At 38.8% G+C, this 22,550-nt stretch overlaps 1 protein-coding gene across 3 annotated transcripts in view; it reads left to right on the top strand.

Annotated features, from left to right (window-relative positions):
* The window catches only part of WASL (WASP like actin nucleation promoting factor), a 45,976-nt gene that overhangs the window by 9,074 nt on the left and 14,352 nt on the right, over positions 1 to 22,550 (top strand). For 2 of the 3 annotated variants that reach the window (XM_061640168.1, XM_061640169.1), the window contains exons 2-5: positions 14,886 to 15,020; positions 15,646 to 15,732; positions 16,221 to 16,317; positions 20,136 to 20,159. In XM_061640168.1, the coding sequence (XP_061496152.1) occupies positions 14,886 to 15,020; positions 15,646 to 15,732; positions 16,221 to 16,317; positions 20,136 to 20,159 (343 nt within the window). The remainder of the gene's footprint in view (positions 1 to 14,885; positions 15,021 to 15,645; positions 15,733 to 16,220; positions 16,318 to 20,135; positions 20,160 to 22,550) is intronic. The other variant, XM_061640170.1, reaches the window with a different exon arrangement.

Genomic DNA, 22,550 nt, shown 5'->3' with positions numbered 1-22,550 from the left:
GTCACCATTATTACTAGACCCAATACATTGTTGCAACCTATACCATTTTGTTTCATAACTGAAACTATTAAAATGTGGTCTTAGTAGAGTATGGCCACTTTAACAATTGAAATATGTTGAGAAGCTTTAGAATCTGAAAGAAAAATAATGTTGATTACCTCATCCTGCAGGTGAGCGCAAGACACACCTGCACAATATGCATGTGATGTACTAGATTGTCTAAATGATCTTCAAAGGAGCACCGTATAGTCATACCATATAATATCCATCATTTGTCAAATATTGACAGTTCTATCTATGTTGTTGTTGTTGCTATGTGCCTTCAAGTCGATTACAACTTATGGTGACCCTATGACTCAGTGACCTCCAAGAGCATCTGTCATGATCCACCCTGTTCAGATCTTGTGAGTTCAGGTCTGTAGCTTCCTTTATGGAATCAGTCCTTCTCTTGTTTGGCCTTCCTCTTTTTCTACTCCCTTCTGTTTTTCCCCAGCATTATTGTCTTTTCTAGTGAATCATGTCTTCTCATTGTGTGTCCCAAGTATGATAACCACAATTTCATCAGATTCTAGTGACAGTTCTGGTTTAATTTGTTCTAACACCCAATTATTTGTCTTTTTCGCAGTCCATGGTATGCGCAAAACTCTCCTCCAACACCACATTTCAAATGAGTTGATCTTTCTCTTATCCACTTTTCTCTTATCTGCTTTTTTCACTGTCCAACTTTCACATCCATACATAGAGACTGGGAATACCATGGTGTGAGCTTTTCTAGTTCTGTCATAGCTGCCCTCCCCAGTCGTAGCCTTCTTCTGATTTCTTGACTATTGTCTCCATTTTGATTAATGACTCTGACGAGGTATTGATAATATCTGACAAGTTCAATGTCCTCATTGTCAACGTAAAAGCTACATAAATCTTTTGTTGTCATTACTTTAGTCTTTTTGACGTTCAGCTGCAGTCCATATTCTGTCCTTACAGAAACCTCTTGTCCAGAGTATAGCTTGCACATTAGGACAATCAAATGCTGTGGCACCCCCATTTCTTTTAAAGCATTCCATAATTTTTCATAATCTACACAGTCAAAGGCTTGGCTGTAATCTATAAAGCACAGGGTGATTTTCTTCTGAAATTCCTTGGTCCGTTCCATTATCCAACATATGTTTGCAATATGATCTCTGGTGCCTCTTCCCTTTCTGAATCCAGCTTGGATGTCTGGCATTTCTCGTTCCATATATCCTTTGTTGTAGAAACTTGAGCATGACTTTATTTGCATGGGATATTAAGGCAATTGTTCGATAATTACTGCATTCCCTGGGAATCCCTTTTCTTTGGAATTGGGATGTATATTGAATGCTTCCAGTCTGTGCACCATTGTTTAGTTTTCCATATTTCTTGACAAATTTTTGTCAAAGTTTGGACAGATTCAGTCTTAGTAGCTTGTAGCAACTCTATTGGTATGCCATCTGTTCCTGGTGATTTGTTTCTTCCAAGTATTTTAAGAGCAGCTTTCACCTCACATTCTAAAATTTCTGGTTCTTCATCATACGGTTCCTCTGTGAATGAATCTGTCATCCTTGCATCTCTTTTATAGAGTTCTTCAGTGTATTGCTTTCTTCTTCCTTTTATTTCATCTCAGTCAGTTAGTGTGTTCCCCTGTTGATTATTCAACATGCCTATTCTTGGTTTAAATTTCCCTTTCATTTCTCTAATCTTTTGGAATAGGGCTCTTGTTCTTCCCTTTTCGTTGTCCTCTTCTATTTCTATACAATAACTATTTTAATAGTTCTCTTTGTCCTTACATACTAGTTGCTGTATTGTTGCATTTAGGGTTCTGATCGTGTTTCTATCTCCTTTTGCTTTTGCTTTCCTTCTCCCTTTAACCATTTTAAGAGTTTCATCAGTCATCCATTGAGGTCTTTCTTTTTAATGAGAGATATTGTCTTTTTGCATTCTTCCCTGATAATGTCTCTGACTTCACTCCATAGTTCTTCTGGTTCTCTGTCAACTAAGTTTAAAGCCTCAAATCTGTTCCTTATTTGATCTTTATATTCTTCTGGGATGTTATTTAAATTGTATTTTGGCATTAGGATTGCTTTGTTGTTCTTCTTTAGCTTTACTGTTATTTTCGATATGACCAGTTCATGATCTGTACCGCAGTCTGCTCCTGGTCTTGTTTTCGCAGAAAGTATGGAACTTCTCCATCTTCTGCTACCAATTATATAATCAATTTGATTCCTGTATTGACCTTTTGGTGATGTCCCTGTGTACAGTCGTCTTTTCAGTTGCTCAAAAAATATGCTTGCAAGAAAGAAATTATTGGCTTCACAGAATTCAATAAGTTTTTCTCTGGCCTCATTTCTGTCTCCTAAGCCCCATTTCCCCACAATTTCTAGTTCTTCTCTGTTCCCTACTTTTGCATTCCAGTCCCCCATGATTACCAGCACATCTTATTTTGGTGTGTGATCAATTTCTTCCTGTATTTCTGCGTAAAATCTCTCCCAATTCCTTTTCTTCTGCATTTGCCGTTGGAGCGTAGACTTGGATGATGGTTATGTTAATAGGTTTCCCATTTAATCTCATTGATATCACTTGCTCAGACCTTGAGTTGTAGCTCCTAATTGCTTTTGCTACATCACTTCTCACTATTAAAGCAACCGTTTCTTCTTAATTTCTCATTTTCTGCATAAAATATTTTGTAGTTGCCTGACTGAAAATGTCCCATTCCCATCCATTTTAATTCACTCACACCAAGTATTGTAATGTTGATATGTTCCATTTCATGCTTGACAATTTTAACTTCCCCTGGTTCATGCTTCTCGCATTCCATGTTCCTATTGTGTGCACCATACAACTCTGGAGTCTCCTTTCTAATCTGTGTGCATCAGCCTCTGGGCTTCCTTTTGGCTTTGACCCAGCTGCATCATTAGTTACAGCGCTACTCGTACTTGTCCTTTGTTCTTCCCCAGTAGCTCAGTGAGTGCCTTCTGACCCGGGGGTCTCATCTTCCAGCACTATCTCGTGTTGCCTTTTGGATACTCTGTTCATAGGGTTTTCGTGGTAAGAGGTATTCAGAGGTGGTTTACCATTGCCTTCCTCTGAGTTTGGATGCATCTTAGTCTGGTGTTTCAGCTTTGACCATTCCGCCTTGGGTGCCCCTGCTAGGAGTCTAGCCTCTTGGTCTAGACTCCTGACGGCATTGCTTTCAGCTTCTTCAACACTCTCACACCCCCTCACCATGTTAAGGTGTGCATCCTAAAGGGGGTTACACTGCATTATGATTTCTTTATTCAAGATTTAAACAATTACATATCAGTTAGGGCCCTCACCCTTATGGTTAATATATCACTCATACAAAAGGGAAATTTTGAAAAAGCCACTGAAGCACACTCTTTCTGATTGGGAGACAGCTTTTTCTAGCTTCACACATAAGTCAATTCATTGGCTAAGGTCTTGATGAATTTTATGATGTGTATTATTAATTGTCCATTAATGAACATGGGCCAACCAAAGAAATGGAACTAGGTAAGGGCACGGAAACAACTTCTGTAGACTGTCAGTAGCCTTTTCTTTATGCAAGAACCAACTAAGTTCAAATGTCAAAACCAGACAAGGGAGCATCTTCCATAAGGGGTTGATCTGGGCCAATTTTGTGACACATAAAACTACCCTTAAAAAAAAAGAACAAAGGACAACTTCAGCACAAAGCAAAGATCATTCATTCAAGCATGGTCCCAGGAGGTATATTAAAGCAATGAATAGGAAAAAGCTCAGTAGCTCACATCCTAAAGGTGTGCATCCTAAAGGGGGAGTTCTATCTATAGCCTCCCCTTATGAAGTAGCCTTAATAAGCCTTGGTTTCTAGCAGTAGCAAGGATTCATGGCCTGCACCTCTATGTTTTGTATTGTTTGTATCTGGATGCTTAATTCATTCTCCAAATGCTTAACTCCTCACACTTTCACTCTGTTCCTTGTCCTCCCCCTTACTTCTGGCTTCCTGCTATGCTGTGCAAATTTCACATAATCAAAGATGCTTGGATTCTACTGTTGTTGAGATCTGTTGACTGGACTTTATGGAAGCTAGCATTTGAGACACACTTTCAAATGTAGAGACAGCAAGACATTGCTGATTCTTAGATGAGTGGACTCCAGATTAAATTTTGCCAGTCCTTCTCAGTTTGTAGTGGATACACATTGGACTCTTTGGAGAAGGTGGTATTTGTTAATAGACATTATCTTAACCATGAGGTTACTTTTGAAATAGTATTAGCACATGGAATTGAGTGCTGGGAAAGGTAGCTCAAGTTCTTGTCAAATAACAGTCTCAATTTTCTATGAGCAATTTAATGTTAGCATTTAAGCAACAACAGCTGCATATGCAGAGTCCTGAGAGGAAGGTGCTTCAGGCAGTGTTCATGTAGGATTCATGCTTTTTATTCATTGTTTGTACAAATTGCAACAATTGCTCTGTGTCATCTAGACTTTTATAGACCTTTGTAGGATGAAGGATAGAATTTTCAGAAAACTGAGCATGAACTTTTTAGGCTTTGTTTTTAGGTTTTATGGATGCTGTTTTAATTGGTTATGTAAGTCGTTTTGGGACACCTGGAGAGAAAAGCAACCCATTAATACTACTACTGCTAATAATAATAATATAGTCTTGGTGTTAACGATGCCATTCCAGTAGGATTTTAAAAATATCTTTATGTTCTGGTTTTATGTATCAATTCATAGTGGTTGCAGCTTAGCAAGGGGTGTCTATTGTGTACTCCCTTTCAGTATTTTCTGGAGTGTGGGTTTGCGTTGCTTTCAGCATGTACCATTTGCTGCCTTCTTTCTCTTCCATACTGTGAAACAAAGAGTGAGGCAGAGAAGATTTAGTCCTGTTAAAAGACTGGGCAGGTTGTCTTACTTTACAGAAGCCCAGGGTGCGTATCCAACTGCACTTTTTATCAATCCCTGTTTTGTTACATAAAAGTTATTATTTAAAGTATTGTTGCCCTATTCTTTACCTTAAAAGGCTCCCAGAGCAGCTGACAAGTCATTGGTAAGACTGCTGTAATCGGACCACAAACTAAGATACATTGGGGCCTGACAAACCTTACGCTTGCTTGTCCATTGTGCAGGTCCATGATAGGATTGCATTTTTGAATTGCTTGGAATTGGTATTCAGCATCTCTATGCATAATTAGTGTGAGGCTCCCTGACAAAGGAATTACGAATAACAAAGCTGGGGGATATCCCTTCGTATGAGAATGAAGAGTTGGCCTGAAGAACAGGATTGACTTGAGTTTGAACAGTACAGAGTGATGTGCTAAGAACCTTCAAAACATCTTTAGGCTAACAATGCAGTAACATTTTATTAGAAATATCTAATGAGAAAGATTGTTAATTTAGAAAAAGATCTAAAAATAGCTCTCTACTGTAGGTTTGGATGTTCTGGTGTTTTTCTTTCAGTCATTCCAAAATGTTGAGAGTCATTGGCCAAAATACTGGAAGGCCGGAGCTTGGCTTCTCCCCCGTCCCCCTGGCAGTTGGCTACAATCGTGCCTGTATGTTTTTATCTCAGAGTTGGGGTGCTTAAAGATGAATGCTGGAATTTGGGGGAAGGTTACTGGAATAACCCCAAGGGATCAAGGATTCCTCTATTCTGAGTCTGTGGTCCTGGTTGTCCACCAGTTTGATTATGGCCAGGCAATTCCATAAAGCTGAATGCCATTATGTGTTAGCCCTGTTCTCTAATTACATCATGGTGCAATTTGAAAGCAAAGTCAAGAGTAAGGCCTGTAGTCCATGCTTGTAGGAGACAGCTCCTTAATAAATCAGGTATAGGACTCACTCAAGTTTTGCTGCTAGGTTTTTCCTGGGGTTCTAAAACAAAAACAAACTATGCAATGTCTTGCATATAGTTTGCTACATTTATATTTGTATAAAATTGCAATATTAAAAATATAACTGATTAGTTATTTAGAATTTAATTTAATTGCATCACAAGTTAATTAATTTGAATTTTTGTATTAACCTAAGTGTCCCTTTGACACAGTTGTTAAAAATATTTATCTTAATATTCAACTATTTGTCAGTATTTGGGCAATTAATGACTGGTCATGTTGCCAGCCTTAGTTTATCCTGCATCTTAAGGCCTATCCCACGTTTTTAATTAAATCTATTGATTTTTTGTATATTCAGTTACACAACGTTTGCACCATCTCAGTGCAGCTTGATGCAAATCATAAACAATCTAATGAGGGAGGGGATTTTCTAGAACTCTTGCAGGCTCCAATACTCCAATATCAGCAGGGATTTTACCTGGTCTCAATAGCCAAGACAAAATTTCTGGATGCCAAGACACTGCTAACCTGTGCATTTCTACTCAGAAGTGAGTAACAGTTGAGTGAAGTTTATTCCCAGATAACTGCAGTCAAATAGTCATTTACCTGCAAATTCTGTCCAGCTCAATTGGACTTACTTTTGAGTAGATGTGTATAGCATTGGTCACTGATCTCGCACTGCATCTGCTCCCCTCCCCCCAGCTTCAGGTTTGGATCTGGAAACTGGCTGAATAGTGTCCTTGCAGTTGCAGTAGTGCTGACCTTGTAGGGCTTCAGAACTCCAGCAGGACCTTGCTTCCGCCCACACTCTCTAGCTCCAAACTTGCTGCTGTGAAAAGGGAGCAAGGGCTCATTTTTGCACTTGGCAACAAAGCACTCAGAGTACCTTCACTGCCCAGCTCCAGTACAACTTTTCCCTCTGGAGCAAGATAGAGGTTGGGCTTGCTTGTGTAGTTGGCTGCAGAGAGACACCTTGGAATATGTTTTGTTGTTCATAATTCATATGACGATCTCCAGCACAGAGCTGTACAGACAAGCTGTATTGAGGTTCAGAACCATCCAAAGCTCAACACAACTGAGACTGGAGAGGGTTGTGGGGTTGTGCCTGTTATGTCAATGCAGGATAACGGAGCACTTGCCATCATGATTGTGGAGGGCTATTTACCAGGGAGTAAATAATATTGAGAGAGCCAGTGTGGTGTAATGGTTAAGGTGTTGGACTGTGACCCGGGAGCCCAGGGTTTGAATCCCCACACAGCCATGAAGCTCACTGGGTGACCTTGGGCCAGTCACTGCCTCTCAGCCTCAGAGGCAGGCAATGGTAAACCCCCTCTGAATACCACTTACCATGAGAACCCTATTCATAGGGTCGCCATAAGTCAGAGGCGACTTGAAGGCAGTACATTTACATTTTTAAAATCGTATTGAACCCAGTGGGACTAGGTCAGCATGCTTGGGATTGTGCTGTTACTGCTATAATTTGCAAAATAATGTGCCCGTTTATCCATTCTGGAGAGATCCTTTTCCAGCTTTTCACGATCTTTTTTTTTACATGTATACTTACACCCCCTCTCTATCTTTATCCAGACAATTAAGAAATATCACAGTTCAGGGGCCCGTTTCTGTCAGGCAAAAACACTTGAATGCAGAGTAGAGTTGTTGAAGGGCATGGCCTGGGAAGAGCCCTAAGGACCAGATAGAGAGGCCTGCTGGACTGCGTTTGGCCTCTTTGCCTGAGGTTCCTCACCACTGTTACAGGTGCTGATGTATGATTGGGTTATAGGAGTACATTTTAAAGATTGCTGAAAGCTTGAAGCATGACACATTAACAGACGTTAATTTGGACCAGTCTTAAAAATATTCTTAAACTAAGCGTTGGTCCACTCATTTAGCCAAATCATCTTGAAATTGCCTGCTTCATGATTTCAAGGTCAGAAAGAGGCATTACTGTAGAGCAGCCTTTCCCAACCGGTGTGCCTCCAGATGTTGGACCACAACTCCCATCAGCCTCAGCCATTGACAATGCTGGCTGAGGCTGATGGGAGTTGTGGTCCAACAACATCTGGAGGCACACTGGTTGGGAAAGGCTGCTGTAGAGACTACGACAATCTATAATGCCTGTTCTGTGGTTAAAATTGTGAAAGCTGGAATTATCCAGTAGTATTGTGGGTTTGGGTGAAATACCGCAAATTAACTTCCTTTTTCTTTATTAGCTTCCTTTTTCTTCGCAGCTTGGCAGTAGCTTGTACGTATGATGTATGTGACTTTGTCGCTTTGAATAAATACTTCTGCCTTATCTATAGGGAACTTCTTTTAGAAGCAAGTCTTCAAAAGGAAAAAAATGTCTGATGGACTCTCCAGAAAAGTGTCTCTACAAAACCTAGATAAAATTGGTCAAATATCAACTAATATTTTTAATGGTCTTTCTGCTAGGAAATGCCATACTCTGGAGCTCTGTCAAACTATTAATAATTACAACCTTAAGCAAACATCAGTCATGAGACCATTCTCCTACAAAAATTATGATACATTTATTTTTGAATTGCTATGAACTTCATAAATCACTTCGGAGAAAATAAAACAGGGCTCTATATAAAATGAGCCATACTGAGACTGTGTATCTTCGTGGATGGGTTAATTTGCTTTGGTTGCAATCCAGCACATGTCTACTCAGAAGTAAGTTCCATCGTGTTCAATGGGACTTACTCCCAGATAAGCATGTATTGGATTGCAAACCTTAGTCTAAGCCTTAATGCTGAAAAGGCTTTTGATTGGGTAGAGGAATGATATTACACATATGAAAGATTTCTATTTATTGGTTACTGCTAAGCAGTTCCAGTTCCCAGTCAAGTATAATGTTAAATATATACATTTACATTTTAACTTACAAAAAAGTGCTGGAGAGGAGTGTCTAGTGTCACTACTTGTTTTTGTGATCTTTATTGAACTGCAAGCTTTTATTAGAAGATACATAAGAATTAAGGTAATAGCAGTGAGCAGCATATTGATTATTTGATTCTTTCAATCCAGAGTAGGCTTAGATCAGGGGTAGCCAACGACTTACAAATGTTGGAACTGCAACTCCCATAAGCCCTAGGCAATATGAGCAGGCATAATGAGAGTTGTAGTCCAATAACATCTGGAGGGCTACCCCAGGTTTAGATGGTCAAAGCTAGTGGACATTGGCAAGTGTTAGCATATTTTCAAATGTGTGCCTTTCAAAGTCAGTTAGACCCCTCATACAGATCAGATTTTTTTAGCCAAAATCTAAATATTTTATGGCTTGAATGTCCTTTCAAAATGTATCCCTATGATCTGTTGAGCAAATTGCATAATCAAAGTATATAACAAAGGTCTGCCCAAACTTTAATTAGGACAGAAGAACAAAAATTAGCTTAAATAAAACAGTAAATGTTTTTGAAACCAAGTTGAATTTCCTTTCAGTATGAAAGCCTCAAGTGTGCTTTTAGGAAATGTCATTTCCCCTCTTTGAAATACATAATTTCCATTTTAAAAATATTCTTTTTTTACTCCTCTCTTCAGCTGAGAAAAGACTCGCAGAGCAGCTTACAAATACCAGTAAGACATTTGACACTCATTATTGGGTACTGAAATATACTTCTGAAAATATTGAAATGTGTCTCAGTATTGCAGTATACCAGAAGGTACTGAAATATTTGTAAAAATGTATTAGCTGCAACATGAAACCTTGATCATGCAAGGGTAGGGATGTCTCCATTTTCTGCAGGTTTCTTTCTAATTGTAGCTCCCTGCTCTACATTCTATACCATTCTGGCTTACTGATCCACAGAAGTGCTTTTCAAACAGTACTGCAGCAGGAAGGAGGTGGCAGAGCCCTGTTATATGACAACAACCTTTTGCTTGCACTTGTTTAAAATAGTATGTTTTGCTAGTTCGTCAGGTTAAAATTATAACTTTTTTCCGCTTTCCTATAAAAAATGGTTCAAAGAATCCAAGAATTACCTTGTTTATGTCAATGTTCTTCAACTTTGGGTCTGGGTCCAGATGTCGGACTACAACGCTCATCAACAACATCTGGGGACCCAAGGTTGAAGAAGTGATTTAAGCTAGCTAGAATCTAGCCCAGAGCACAAACTGTTGTTCCTAATTGCAGAATTCTTCTTCATTCACTCTTTCCCCTTCTTTAGCTTTGCTGAATATGGCCTGGTGCGCGTAACGCTAAACTAAACCATGGCTTAATGCAAACAAGCAAACATGGGCTCCTGGACAGCTCGACTGTGCTGAACTAAGCCATGGTTTGACTTAACATCCAAACCAAAGCTTATAGTTTACCTGTCGCCAGACAAATTATGAGCTGTAACCAAGGTTTGTCCTATGGTTTACAACTTGTGGTGTGTCTGGAAAGAGCTATACCACAAGCCTGGGTTTGGATGACACGTTAAGCCAAACCGTGGGTCAGCTCAGCACAACAACAAAACAACTGACGAGGAGCAAAGCAGCCAGTCTTCTCTTGTGAACCCATATGTTTGCCCATTTGCACTATGGTATGGTTTGGCTTTGCGTTATATGTGGACAAGGGCAGTGCATCCTTATAATTCGTTTTGAGCTTGAGAAAATGTGCGAGTGGGATTTTTTTTGGTAGTTCAGTATTAATCCAAGAGCATATATAGTAAATGCTGTTTTGCAAACCAGGCTGCGAATGCAAGCCCATGGCATTCATAGCTATGCCAACTCCATCCAATCCCATGTCTGCTGTACTCCCTCCCCCACAGCCAATCACTGACATGCATAACAAATGTGCCCAAGTGCTACACCAATGCACATGGACTCACTGATACCTCAAGTGCACAGTGATCGTAGTGCCCTCATGCATCCCTGCACATGCAGCTGGCACTACATCAAGGAATCATAGCAACATGCACCGGCCAGTACAAAAGAAAGCTTTATTGTAAGCATGAAAATGGGTACGCCAGCCACATGGGCACAGCAACAGCAGTCAAAGGAAACCAAAAGGTTTGTCCCAACAAACTGAAAAGTGAAAAGAAAAAAGAATTGGGAACCAGAAAAAAAACTAGAGACTGCCAGTAATGAAGGTGTGGATACTTGGTAGAAAATTATTTTAAAGAGAAATATATCGCTATTGCAGCTGATTAATCAAAAGTAGATGTAATCAATATATACAGCAATGACTGTTCAGGTAAAATATCACAAGTATGTAACCAATACAAAAACAGCTTCTAAACTGAAATACCTAAAAATGTGACCAAGCATGTTTGGGCATGGACTTCTTCAGTGGTCAACACATGTATGAACAACTACTATATAGTTTAACATTAAATATGATAATGTAATTCAAGATGCAGCTCCTGCAGAGATAAAAAAATGTAGTATTTACATACTGGAAATAAAATATTGATCCAAATAAAAAGTCTGGATAGGACCTTACATACACTCACCCTGTAAATCTACAGAGCTATAGACTGGTAATTTGCTGAATGTTACCCCACAGTGTATAGACAGAGAAGTTCTCAAACTCTGTGGACATTACAGGACTATCCCTTCAGTTAGAACCTAATATAAAAAGTAAATATGTAAACAATAAAAATCCAATATGCTCAACATTCAGTTTAATTAAAATAAAGAAGTAAAAAAAATATTGGTATGACAAACTTATCTAACTCACTTACTCAATAAAATTATTTGCTTTTTAAGACTGCACCAGTATTAAAACATCCTGTAGTTCTGCTTGATTCTAAAATTTATATATGGATTATTTTGAATGTAATCACCTCCGACAGGAAGGAAATATATTTTTAAAGTATATTATGTTATATAAGAGGTACTTGGATGATATATTTATGATATGGGTGGGTCCAGTAGAGACTCTTGAAGAGTTTTTACAGTACGCCAGTGGAGTTCATGAGACCATCAAATTTGATATGAGTTACAATCAATATAAAGTTCATTTTTTTGATGTGGAGGTCTCCATACAAAATAAGGAACTTAGAATTAACCTGTTTTATAAAAATACTGATGCTAATTTATTTTTATAATATGATAGTTACTATCCAATGCACATTAAACTTAGCCATCACCTCCACCAAGTGATGTCAGTTCATGGCAAGCTTCCATCAGGCCTCACAGAAGGTAATCAGTACAGGTCAGAAAGGCTGTGAAGCACCCATCAACTGTACCACACATCCCTCCATGGAAGTAGGTATCAACTAAGCTGCATCACTGCCTTCCCAACACCCTCCTGGATCGTCTGCAGGGCCAGGTTCCAGACAGTCAACATCTTTTGCCATAAATGGCCAGCCTCAACATGACCACACTCCATCTGCACTGGATGGAGCTACCACTGTCCTCTGCAGGAGCTGTGCAGAGTGCAGGTCACATGCCCGGTGGAGGATGAATAACCATCTCCCTGCCCACCTACCCCCTCCAATCTCCATGTCCTACATCTTCTACCGATGACAACTATTGGCCAGCCTCACTCCATCCTTGCTTTTTCTCGGGGCCACCTTTAGTACCAGACCTGCACCCTGTATGGGGACAGTCCCTTCACAGGAATCTCTTGTGGTGACTTTTCTGTAACTACAGTTCTCCAACAGTAGTATGCTGAGTGAATCAGGCAGAACGGGGTTGCCCAGAGTAGTATTGGCAACCTGCCATCCCAGTGGGTATACTGCCCACACAGGAGCCACCCCAGAGCACAGAGGGGAGCCACACAGGGAGTCCCCACTCCCCTTTGGTCCCAAGTTATATAGGGCTTTAAATGCTAAACGCAAAGCCTTGAACTGCACCCAGTAGCATATTGGCGGAGGTGTTATATAGTGTTGATGGGATACCTCAGTCTAGAACCTAGGTGCTGCATTTTTTACAAGCTGCAGCTTCCAGGTTAAGCCCAAGAAAAGCCCCACATAGAGTGCATTGCAGTCTGGACCAGTGCCAAGACCATGGTGACCAAGCTAACGTAGATGCCAGCAGTTGGGGGATCTCTGTCCCAGTGGTGGCATGTGGAATACCAGTGTGACTGCTCCAGAGAAAGGGGCTCTATGGTAACATTTGTTGCACATCACCTTGTGAATGCAAGAGGGTTGAGGAGGAGGACAACTGCATGCAAACTGTGTCCTCTGTGAGGGTGCTTGGCAGGGAACCAAGATTGAAGGTTGGCCTCATAATTAAAAACTCTTCCAATGGTCATTTCTCTTGATCAGCAGACTGATGTTCAGGTATACTTACTTATACAGTATCACAATGGTTAGGAGAGGGAAAGCCTATTTTAACTATATCTCAGATTCTGCCAGTAATGTCTAGACTTCAGTGAACCGTGAAAGAAGAGAGTACAAATAGCATATGCTGTCCAGTCTTGCAGAACCAGAGTTGCAGTGAGGTCTATAATCTGCAGTGTAGTAAATGTTTGACTTTTATAAAACAGAAGCAAACATAATAAGGGTTGGAAAATAATTATTTGGTTACCCTCTGCCACCTGAGAAATTAGTCCCTGGTGCGGGTGGTGGGGAACAGATTTTTTTCACTTATCTGCACTGCTCTTTGTGGGACCAGCTGCCTCCACAGCTGGGCTTCCAGGCAGAGAAATCCAACTCAGGAGAAGCTGGTATTAGTGGTTGTGGTGCAACAGAAACTGATGTAAAGTTCCACCATATTCAGTAGCCGTTCAGGAGCTCAGCGGGGAGCTGCGCACAGGGACCAAAAAGTAAACGCCTGCTCTGTCAAGTACCCCCACTAGGGAGTAAACTCTCTCCATTGACTTCTATTGTATTAATTTTCTTAGACTGACCTTTTCCTCAGCGTAACTTTTGCCTGAATTGGGACCAGCAGGAGCGCTCTGAACATGAGTTGGATATGGCCTAAATCGTCTTACCTCGGCCCCTTGCCTGTCTCACCCCTAGAATGCCCCTTTTTGCAGGCTGGGCTGGGCTGGCTGAACGAGGCTGAGGGACTTAACGCTGGGGTAGCCTGACTGAGCCAGGAGCCAACTGACTCAGCCAGAGATCCACCACATCAAACTCCCCTTAGCCCAGCATAAATGCAAGTTGGATGGCACCTTTAGTTACTCTTCGTAACTAGCAGCCACTTGGGGGAAGGGCTCTCAAATTGGAGGGTATACTCTTCTGGTAAGGATGAGTCTTGACACCTTTCACTTTAAGCATTTCTTGTTAGGATGGGGAGAGGGAAGAAGGAAGAAAAGAGCAGGCAGGATCCTAGCGAGACATTTCCTCTTATTGTTGCTCCAGGTCTGTCTCACTTCTTCCTAGTTGGCTCCTAAATATTGAGAAATTTTGTACCCCTGGTAATAAGGGATATATTACAAAAAAAAAAGACTGTTCCTTTTTAATTGTTGACCTAAGGGCCGGTAGCCCTCAGTCATGTTGGATTCTAATTTTAAATTTTATTATCATTGGTAGCCTGAAATGAAAAGTGTTTTATGGAGTTATGCAGAGAACTTTGTAAAATGTTATTTTCAGCATATGAATAGAAATACTTCAACATGCAATTGTTCAATGTCATAAGGAAAAGTGAGAGGGAAATTGGGTTCCTGAAGCACTTAAGAAATGTCACTTTTGTATTATCTGACTTGCTTACATTCCTACTGCCAGTAAATGAGAAGGTGAATGTTCACCATCTTAAGGACAATGGAAGAACTTGATAACTTGCCAACTAAACAAGTGTTTCTTTTGTTGAATATTAATGTTTGGCTTTGGACTATTAATTCCTGGCTGAATTTCTATGAAACTATGCTACTCAGTAGTTACAATCCAAGTGGGATTTTATAGCACCTTTGAACAGAGGTCTCCATGTTACTATTGATAGTTCTATATCTGTTTAAAATCGCTGGATTTTAAACAGGTCAATGCAGCTGCCTCTTCATATTTGTTACAGGTAATGACTGGTTAGAATTCAATTACTATTAGCCAAAACAAACATTATTTCTAATAACTAATGAAGGGAACAAGTTAAGCCTAACTTCATGAATGATTATATGCTTATACAGAAGATAGCATGATGAGCTCTAAGTCTTAGTCTTAACAAAACTTTTCTTCTTTTTAGACAATGTGTTCTGCAATTATTCAGATTTACGCAGCAGATCGCAATACCATGTGGTCTAAGAAGTGCTGTGGTGTAGCTTGCCTTGTAAAAGACAATCCACAAAGGTCTTATTTTATCAGAATATATGATATTAAGGTGAGGATCTCTTTCTTTTGGCATCTCCAATATATATTTGTTTGTCTTAATTTGTTAATGTGTTGAATAACATGCAGTTACTTTATGTATTAAAGAGTTATGAAACTGTAGAAAAAGAAATGAATGTGTGATATGTTTTGGCTTTGTGGTTCATGTTGGTGACACTTAAAAAGAAATAACTCACGGTTCTGAAGAAAGATGCATACATGGGAGAGAACCATGTGGAAAGCCAGAGCTTTGCTTCTTGATCTTGCTATAGAAGTTCTCACAGCTGAAAGGACAAGAAGCCATGCAGCAGCCTGTCTGGCAACAAAAACCACTGAAGAAAAGGTCAATCTGAAAAACTGTTTTGAGCTGTTAACATTTGGATGTATAACACACATGCAATTACCCACTTCAAAACCCATGATATAAAAATGATTGCAAAGTTGCAGGTTGCCAAGAAACAATGCAAGTTTATGGCTGTTCTTCAGAATAGTGCTTGCACTTTGCTTTCCAGGAAGATAGCATGGAGTCCTCTCCTAAGAATCTGTAACATGCCATCATCTGAGAAAGTCTGCTAACATGCAGAAATGTGGCAGCGTCCACTTCTTTCAAAGTGTCTTTTTTCTTCCCTTTTTTTTAGGATGGAAAACAATTGTGGGAACAAGAATTGTATAATAATTTTGTATATAATAGTCCTAGAGCATATTTTCATACCTTTGGTGGAGATGTAAGTATTTCATTGTGTTTTGCATAGTTTTCTCTTTCTCTTGAAAACCCATAAAATATTGGTGATTTTGTTGTGCTGTCAAGTATATTTGCACCTGCAAGTCTCCTTTTTATTGTCTACTCCAAGTAATAGAAGAACTGTGCAAATTGAAATTATTTCCTGACAATGCAGTTCAATTTATGCAATGCAGTACAATTTATTTTTACAGATTTGTTTTCATTTGGCTTATAACCTCATGGGTAAAATTCAGGAGAAAAGTTAGGCACACCTAATTCATGTTGAAATCAGTAGTAGTTAAGCTCTCAACTAAAACCTTTCCTTTGGTTTCAATGGGGCTAAAGCACATTTTGTTATAAAAATGACATTTGTTTCTTTCTACAAAAGAAAAAGTCTCAAAGCAGCTCAACAGGATAAAAATCTTAAGATTACAAACAATTCATACAATTTCTTCAAAAAGTTATGCTCATAGGAAAATAATTGTTTTTCAGACATGTCAGGTGGGTCTTAATTTTGCTAACGAAGAAGAGGCTAAAAAATTCCAGAAGACAATAACAGACTTACTTGGACGACGACAACGAAAATCTGGTAGATACAGTTTTTCAATACTTTTTTTCTTTGTGTAGAACCTAGGAGAAAATGTTCGTGTTTGTAGCAATCAAAACTAACACCAGTAGGATTTCATACCACAGGAGTTGGGAACCTGTGGCCTCCCAAGATGATGTTGGATGTTATCTCCCATGTGTCCCAGCCAATGAGCAAAGGGGAGAGAGCAAGAACCCTCAATCCTGTGCATTCACTAGAACGGGGCTGGTCTTGCCAGTTTCAATGGCCAACGGTCAGAAGTGACAGGAGTTGTCGACCAGTAACTGGAGGACCACAGGTTTCTGTTATACAATGAGATTCAGTGTACACAGTATTTTACAGGGTTGAAGCCCTCAATGCTATCATGTTTTCTAATAATGAACTTGAGTGGTAGGTGCCAACAGAAATGGAACCATAATATAGAGCAACTGAGAAACAAGGGGGAGGTATCACCAGTCTTGGGGGAACTTTAATAGGTGCAGAAGTGCAAACCATCTAAAGGAACAGCAAACTAAAAACAAAAAACAACCCAGTGAGGAACAAGTGTGCTCAGCAGCTGCATGATGTTGAGTGTCATTTGTGAAAGAAAATGGGTTGGGGGAAGAAGGTTGAATGGGCTGCTGGAGGGGGACATTAAATCCTGAACAGCAGGAGCAGTCCTATTAGAAGTGAGAACGTATTCCAACACTTTGCTGTAAACCCCATTTGTTTTGTTAAGTTGATGAAGTACCTATTGCTGTTCACTGAATAAACACTATCTCGGTTACATTTTGTACGCTGTATATTTGGGAACATTAGCAACCTTCCCCAAATATACATAATGTGCAAATTGATAGGATCACAGCTATAGTCAGCATCTATGATTGTGATGTTAGCAGGTGGTTAAAATTGCCATGCAATAGCTGGAATTCCTGCTGGTTCTCTGATCTTCCAGTTTACATGTCATTTTATCCATGTTATATTCAAGATAATTCTGAAGCATGCAATTACCTGAATTTGCCCATCTCGTATTGTTAGGCTACATTATGAATCAAAAGTCATTCTCTGCCCCAATCCCCCGATTTTATTCTCTGGCTTGGAATGTTAAGTAGGGTTCTGCACATGCATGGAGAGTGTTCGGCAGGCCAGGTAACCAAAGCTGGCTGCTTTGGTATGTGTGTAGAAATCCTTTGATGTTAATGCCTTGTTCGTGATTAGACTTGGTTCATAGAAGAATATATGTAACCAGACCAGATGGCCTAGCATCCTTTGGCTTCATAAACGTTGGTGCAAAGAGAGAGCTCTTTTCTTCTTTCTCCATGCCTGTCATACAGTATATGATTCAGATGTTTATTTTAAAATCAATACTATGTTACATGGGCATTTATTATTGGCTTTTATGCATGCAAGGGTAATCCTGCAGTTGGACTTGACTTATGACAGTAATTGTTTCTCTGTTAAACCACCAGATGGAGTCCTTAGTCTATACTATGCTTCTGGATGTAATTCTTGTTCTAGAATAAATTATTGGTGTGACTCTTCTAGTCTCACAAGGCAGCCTGGAATGCATAATTTGATTTGTAGTGCATTGTATAATACAGCTGCTACTATAACATAAAAGTTAGTTGACAGACAGGTAGTCTTAAGGCCCATGGAGTTAAATCTGAGAGCTGGGACAGTGCATCCAGTGTCTTTTCCAAGCTGCTGTATGATACTAAGGCCTGCTTATTACAAAAAGCAGATAAGGAGATATGCCTGCATCTGGGCTGTAATTACTTCAAACTCCAGGTGGTAGACCGCCATTATGGAATGCTCCTCTATACAGAAAACTCCAGACTTCCCAAAAACTAAATGTCAGGGACAACAACCTCTTAAATATGCATTTTTAATGTGTCAGAAGCCTTTTTATATGGAGGGAGTACTCATAGAACAGAGTTGGAAGAGCCTATAAGAAATACTTAGCCCATGTGAGGTAATCAGAGCCCAAAAACACCCTCATATCCTGTTTTACATGCTTGCTTACCTGTAAGCCTCTATGATGGGAGCATACAGTACATGTTTGCTGTGTTCCACTTTGATTGGGTCCAGTAGGTTTTCAAGAGGATGGAGGGCTTTGAAGCAAGAGTAAAGCAGTAACTGGTGTGACAGTTTCTCACCTTTCACATTGCTGTTGTGTTTGCGCAGTTTAAGGAGCTTTAGTACATAGTTTTAAATAGCAGCAACCTTTAACCTCCACAATACTTATTCAGTGTAAATGAGGAAAGAAAGCCTATCGGGTATTTTAATTAAGTACTGTACTCCAGCTTTAAGCATGAAAACTGTCAGGGTGGCAAGGAATAAAGTGACAGTATTAATAAACAAAGCAGCTTTAAAAGCACAGTAGCAGATTGAATATTAGTTAACAAGTTTGTGGAATTGGTTCGAATTAAAGTGATAAATAGAAAACAATGTTAGTGTATCATCTTCTGAAAGTGAGGGATGCAAACTTAATATTGGACTGCATAGTTACCAAATTGAAATGAAAGCCAAACAGTTGATTGTGTCTTCTAGTTTAATACATAACTGACAGTTTTCTGTAGTTAAAAATGTGTTGAAGGAATGCTACACTTGCAGTTCTCTATTTTAAAAAATGTTTAATTATTAAAGGCAAAACCTATCTTCAGATTTAGTGTCTATATTTTAAAAAGGAACATTCTGTGGAAGCATATTTTATCATTTTTATTAGGGGGGGAAACAATTACAATGGTTTGTATCCAATGATGTTTAATTGACCGTAAGGCTTCTGTCTGCAGAGTGAGAAGGAAGCAGTTTTCCCCCAGCACACAATCCATTATGCCCCATTCCAAATCTTCTCTGGAAGGTCTCCCAACCCATTGGGGCAAATTTAATGAGGGTGAGTTGAGGAGCCACAGGTGGGGGGGGGAAAGGAAAATAGCTGAAAACGTATTCCTTCCCTATTCCACTGATAGAAGTTCTTATGTCAGCCAATAAACACCATTGGCTACTAGCCAGTGTACTTATTTGCTACACATTACCCATATGCATTTCAATACTGTAAATATGCCAGTGTTACATTTAATCATAACACCTCCAAACTCTGCAAACACATTCATTATGATATTAGTATCATTATTCTTGGGTCTAAAATATCAGCTTGGTTTTTTTAAAATGCATCAGTTGTATTTTAACACACTTTTCTTGTACTCACAGAATTTCATACATTTTACTCTTACCTCCTTTAACATGGAGAAAAATTGTAAGCTTTAATATGCTCAGATCTTACGTTAGATGATTAGGTAATTGTCAGAATGGTTTATTTCATTCAAAACATTTCTGCTAGAATTTTAACCACTGTCCGTTCAATGCCATTTTATTTACTTGGCCAGAATTACTTAAGTTCAAGTTTTATTTTTATCCTCTTGAAATACTGAGAGTAATAGAGTGCAGGATAAGCAGTGTATTTTAGATCTAAGAGATTTTGAAAAAAGATTGAAGAAATCTAATAGCACATTCTTTTTTGAATACCACTTTTAATTGTGATTTACATCAAGAGCCTGACTTTCTAAGCCAGTCTTGAAACTGGAGCAATGGCAGCCTGGCTGAGAGATTATTTCAAAGATTTGAGGTCATCCGTAGGCCATTAGAGGAAAGTTAAATGAATGAAAGTTTGGTTAGCTTTTTCCTCTTCAACAATCATCCTTCTAAAGCAAAGTCTGAAATATGAATAGACAAACATGAATAGGGAAACAATTCACATATAACAAGTCTCAGGGGGCTATGAGAAATGCTCTAATATTCAGTTTTGTGCATGAATAGAATAATTTTTTTTTCCTTTTTAACAGAGAAAAGGAGAGATCTACCAAATGGTAAGATTTTTTTTTTTTTGCTTGCAGTAACCATGAAATTTTGTTGATTCATCTTTCGGCATCTTTCACTTACTCCTGTCTCATCACTCATAAATTTAATCGTCTACTTGAGTATTTATGCATACATTAAATATGCAGTGTACTGTTGTGCTTATGATTATCTGTAGGATTGCTCAGTTGTGCTTTAAAACTGCAGTGCAAAAGGTCCAAGAGCAATGGTATAAAGGAGTGAGAATAAAAATCAGCAAGCAAATGTTGATGTAGTAGTGACAAACTTTTCTTCTTAGCATATGCTGATTAATATGGGAATGGTTTAAGAAGTCAGCTTTAAACCATTTGGCATACTAATATTAGATTGTTGTCTGCAGAGTTTGCTCATATGTTTCAGCTGCTAAGTCATGAGCCAAAATCAAAAGTTTCTTCTTTTGAAGGGTTAGACATGGTGCTCTACCTTGATTGGTACACGCCTCAACAGTTGAATAGTTGCACAAATATGCAGTAGACGTTTTGTTTCAAAGTAAGTAAAAACCAGTAACTAAAAACAGTAAAAGTAAATAAAAACCTATTGTTGAAAGGTTTGGATAACATTGCATAGTAAAAATTGTGGGATTAAACGAATTGGCATTACTGGTTATGTAAAATGCATTAGCCTGTAATTTCCTGGGATTTGTGTTTTTCTTCTTGTTAGTAATGGGAAAGTCTCTTCAGTGTGAAGCAATTAGATTTACTGAGCTTCCATCATAATGGTTGGGATGAAAATGGGGATTTATCAGAATTAGTTTTTTAAAGGTTTTGCAGGAACCATGTGGCCCACTTTCATTGGAATCTGATTTAGTCTGCAGTAAACTGCCCTCCAGCAGACAGCAATTGAGGAATATAGAGGATTTTCACAAAGCATTGCAATGTTTTGTACTACATTTTCGGGAAAGACTTCTGAGGATGTAACAGATATCAATATTAGTGGATGCTTAGGACCACTATATTGTCATGTTCTTCCAAATGATGAACTTTATAGGCCACTTTCATCTTCACTAATTGAGCTATCTACAGCTGATGGGGAAGGTGCCTGTGTTATGATGGGAAACATTTTGTTGGATATAAATATGGCAGTGTTAGAAGAAAATGGTGTTCCTCGTGGACAACCAAAACTTAATGAGAGTGGTAAGCATCCTTTTCATTGGCTGAAAGTTATTTCTAATGATATATACTGTTGTGAAGCTGATTAACAAAGAACCTGAGATTGAACTCTTTATTGAGTAAACATGCTTTTGGTTGCATTGTAAAAAAAAAATAATAATAACTTAATACATACAAAGTGATTTTTATGCAACATGGCAAAAAATTAATTCTTATACAATTCAAACTAGTATACAATATCCTCCGTCATCTATAAGTATTACTCATAAGACCCTGTGAAGTTTGATTCCCTTTTTGGCTGTCTGTGTATGATACCTAAAAATAGAAATAGATATGATTTGCAAATTATTATTGTAACCAAGAATAACAAAATGATTAGACTCAGGTTTGATTATAACATCTCCAATAATTACAGGGTTTGAATTTTCCTTTTCTTTCTTTTGTCGTTTAGAATCCTTTTGATGTTATTCATTTTTCATATAAACATCTTTAATAATAAAAAGTTAATATACCAGACTTGATATTGTCAAGGATGCAGAGCCAAAGCCTAACAATTATTTCAAATATAAAAGATTTCTAGTAGGTTGATCACTTAATTTAGATTAACCATTTCTTAGGTTAAAGTGTTACAAGTTAAATATAACATGGCTTGAGTGTATGTGCACACACACACACACACACACACACACTTCAGTATATAGCTTAAATAGTGAATCACAGCATAAATCCATAAATTCTACCATCGTGGGATATCTCCCAAATTTTAGGCCCCTGTTTTTGTTATATGGGGTTGTGTCCTTTGGTGACCATGTGCAAGAAGAATAGACTTCCATTCACACAGTGGGGCTTCATCTCCTTGCAGCCTCTCATGCCCTGTAAACCTGCTCCAAAGGGTTGGGAGCACTCTCTGGAGCAGGTTTGGGGGGGGGAAGCTACAGGGAGAGATGGGAAAGGTCAAGTACTATTGTGCGAATGGAAGTTGTTTACAGTGTTGGATTTCACCCATAATATCACTCACTCACTCACTCACTCTCTCACAGAGAGAGAGAGAGAGAGATTAATATAATACCTATTTTGCAATGGTACCACATAGTCCTGAGGCATGTGTAGAGTTCCAGCTGAACCAAGTTTCTTGGTAACTTATGCATAAAAATACAGTTTAATAACATATCTATTTCACTTGTATCTAGCCCATTTTCAAGGAATTTGTGGAGTCTAGTCGAGGTTTTTCCTCACTTTTATCTTCATGGCAAC

This window comes from Rhineura floridana, chromosome 8, assembly GCF_030035675.1.
Source record: "Rhineura floridana isolate rRhiFlo1 chromosome 8, rRhiFlo1.hap2, whole genome shotgun sequence".
NCBI lineage: Eukaryota > Metazoa > Chordata > Lepidosauria > Squamata > Rhineuridae > Rhineura > Rhineura floridana.
Note: the sequence above shows the minus strand (reverse complement) of the source record. Positions and strands in the feature narration are given on the sequence as shown.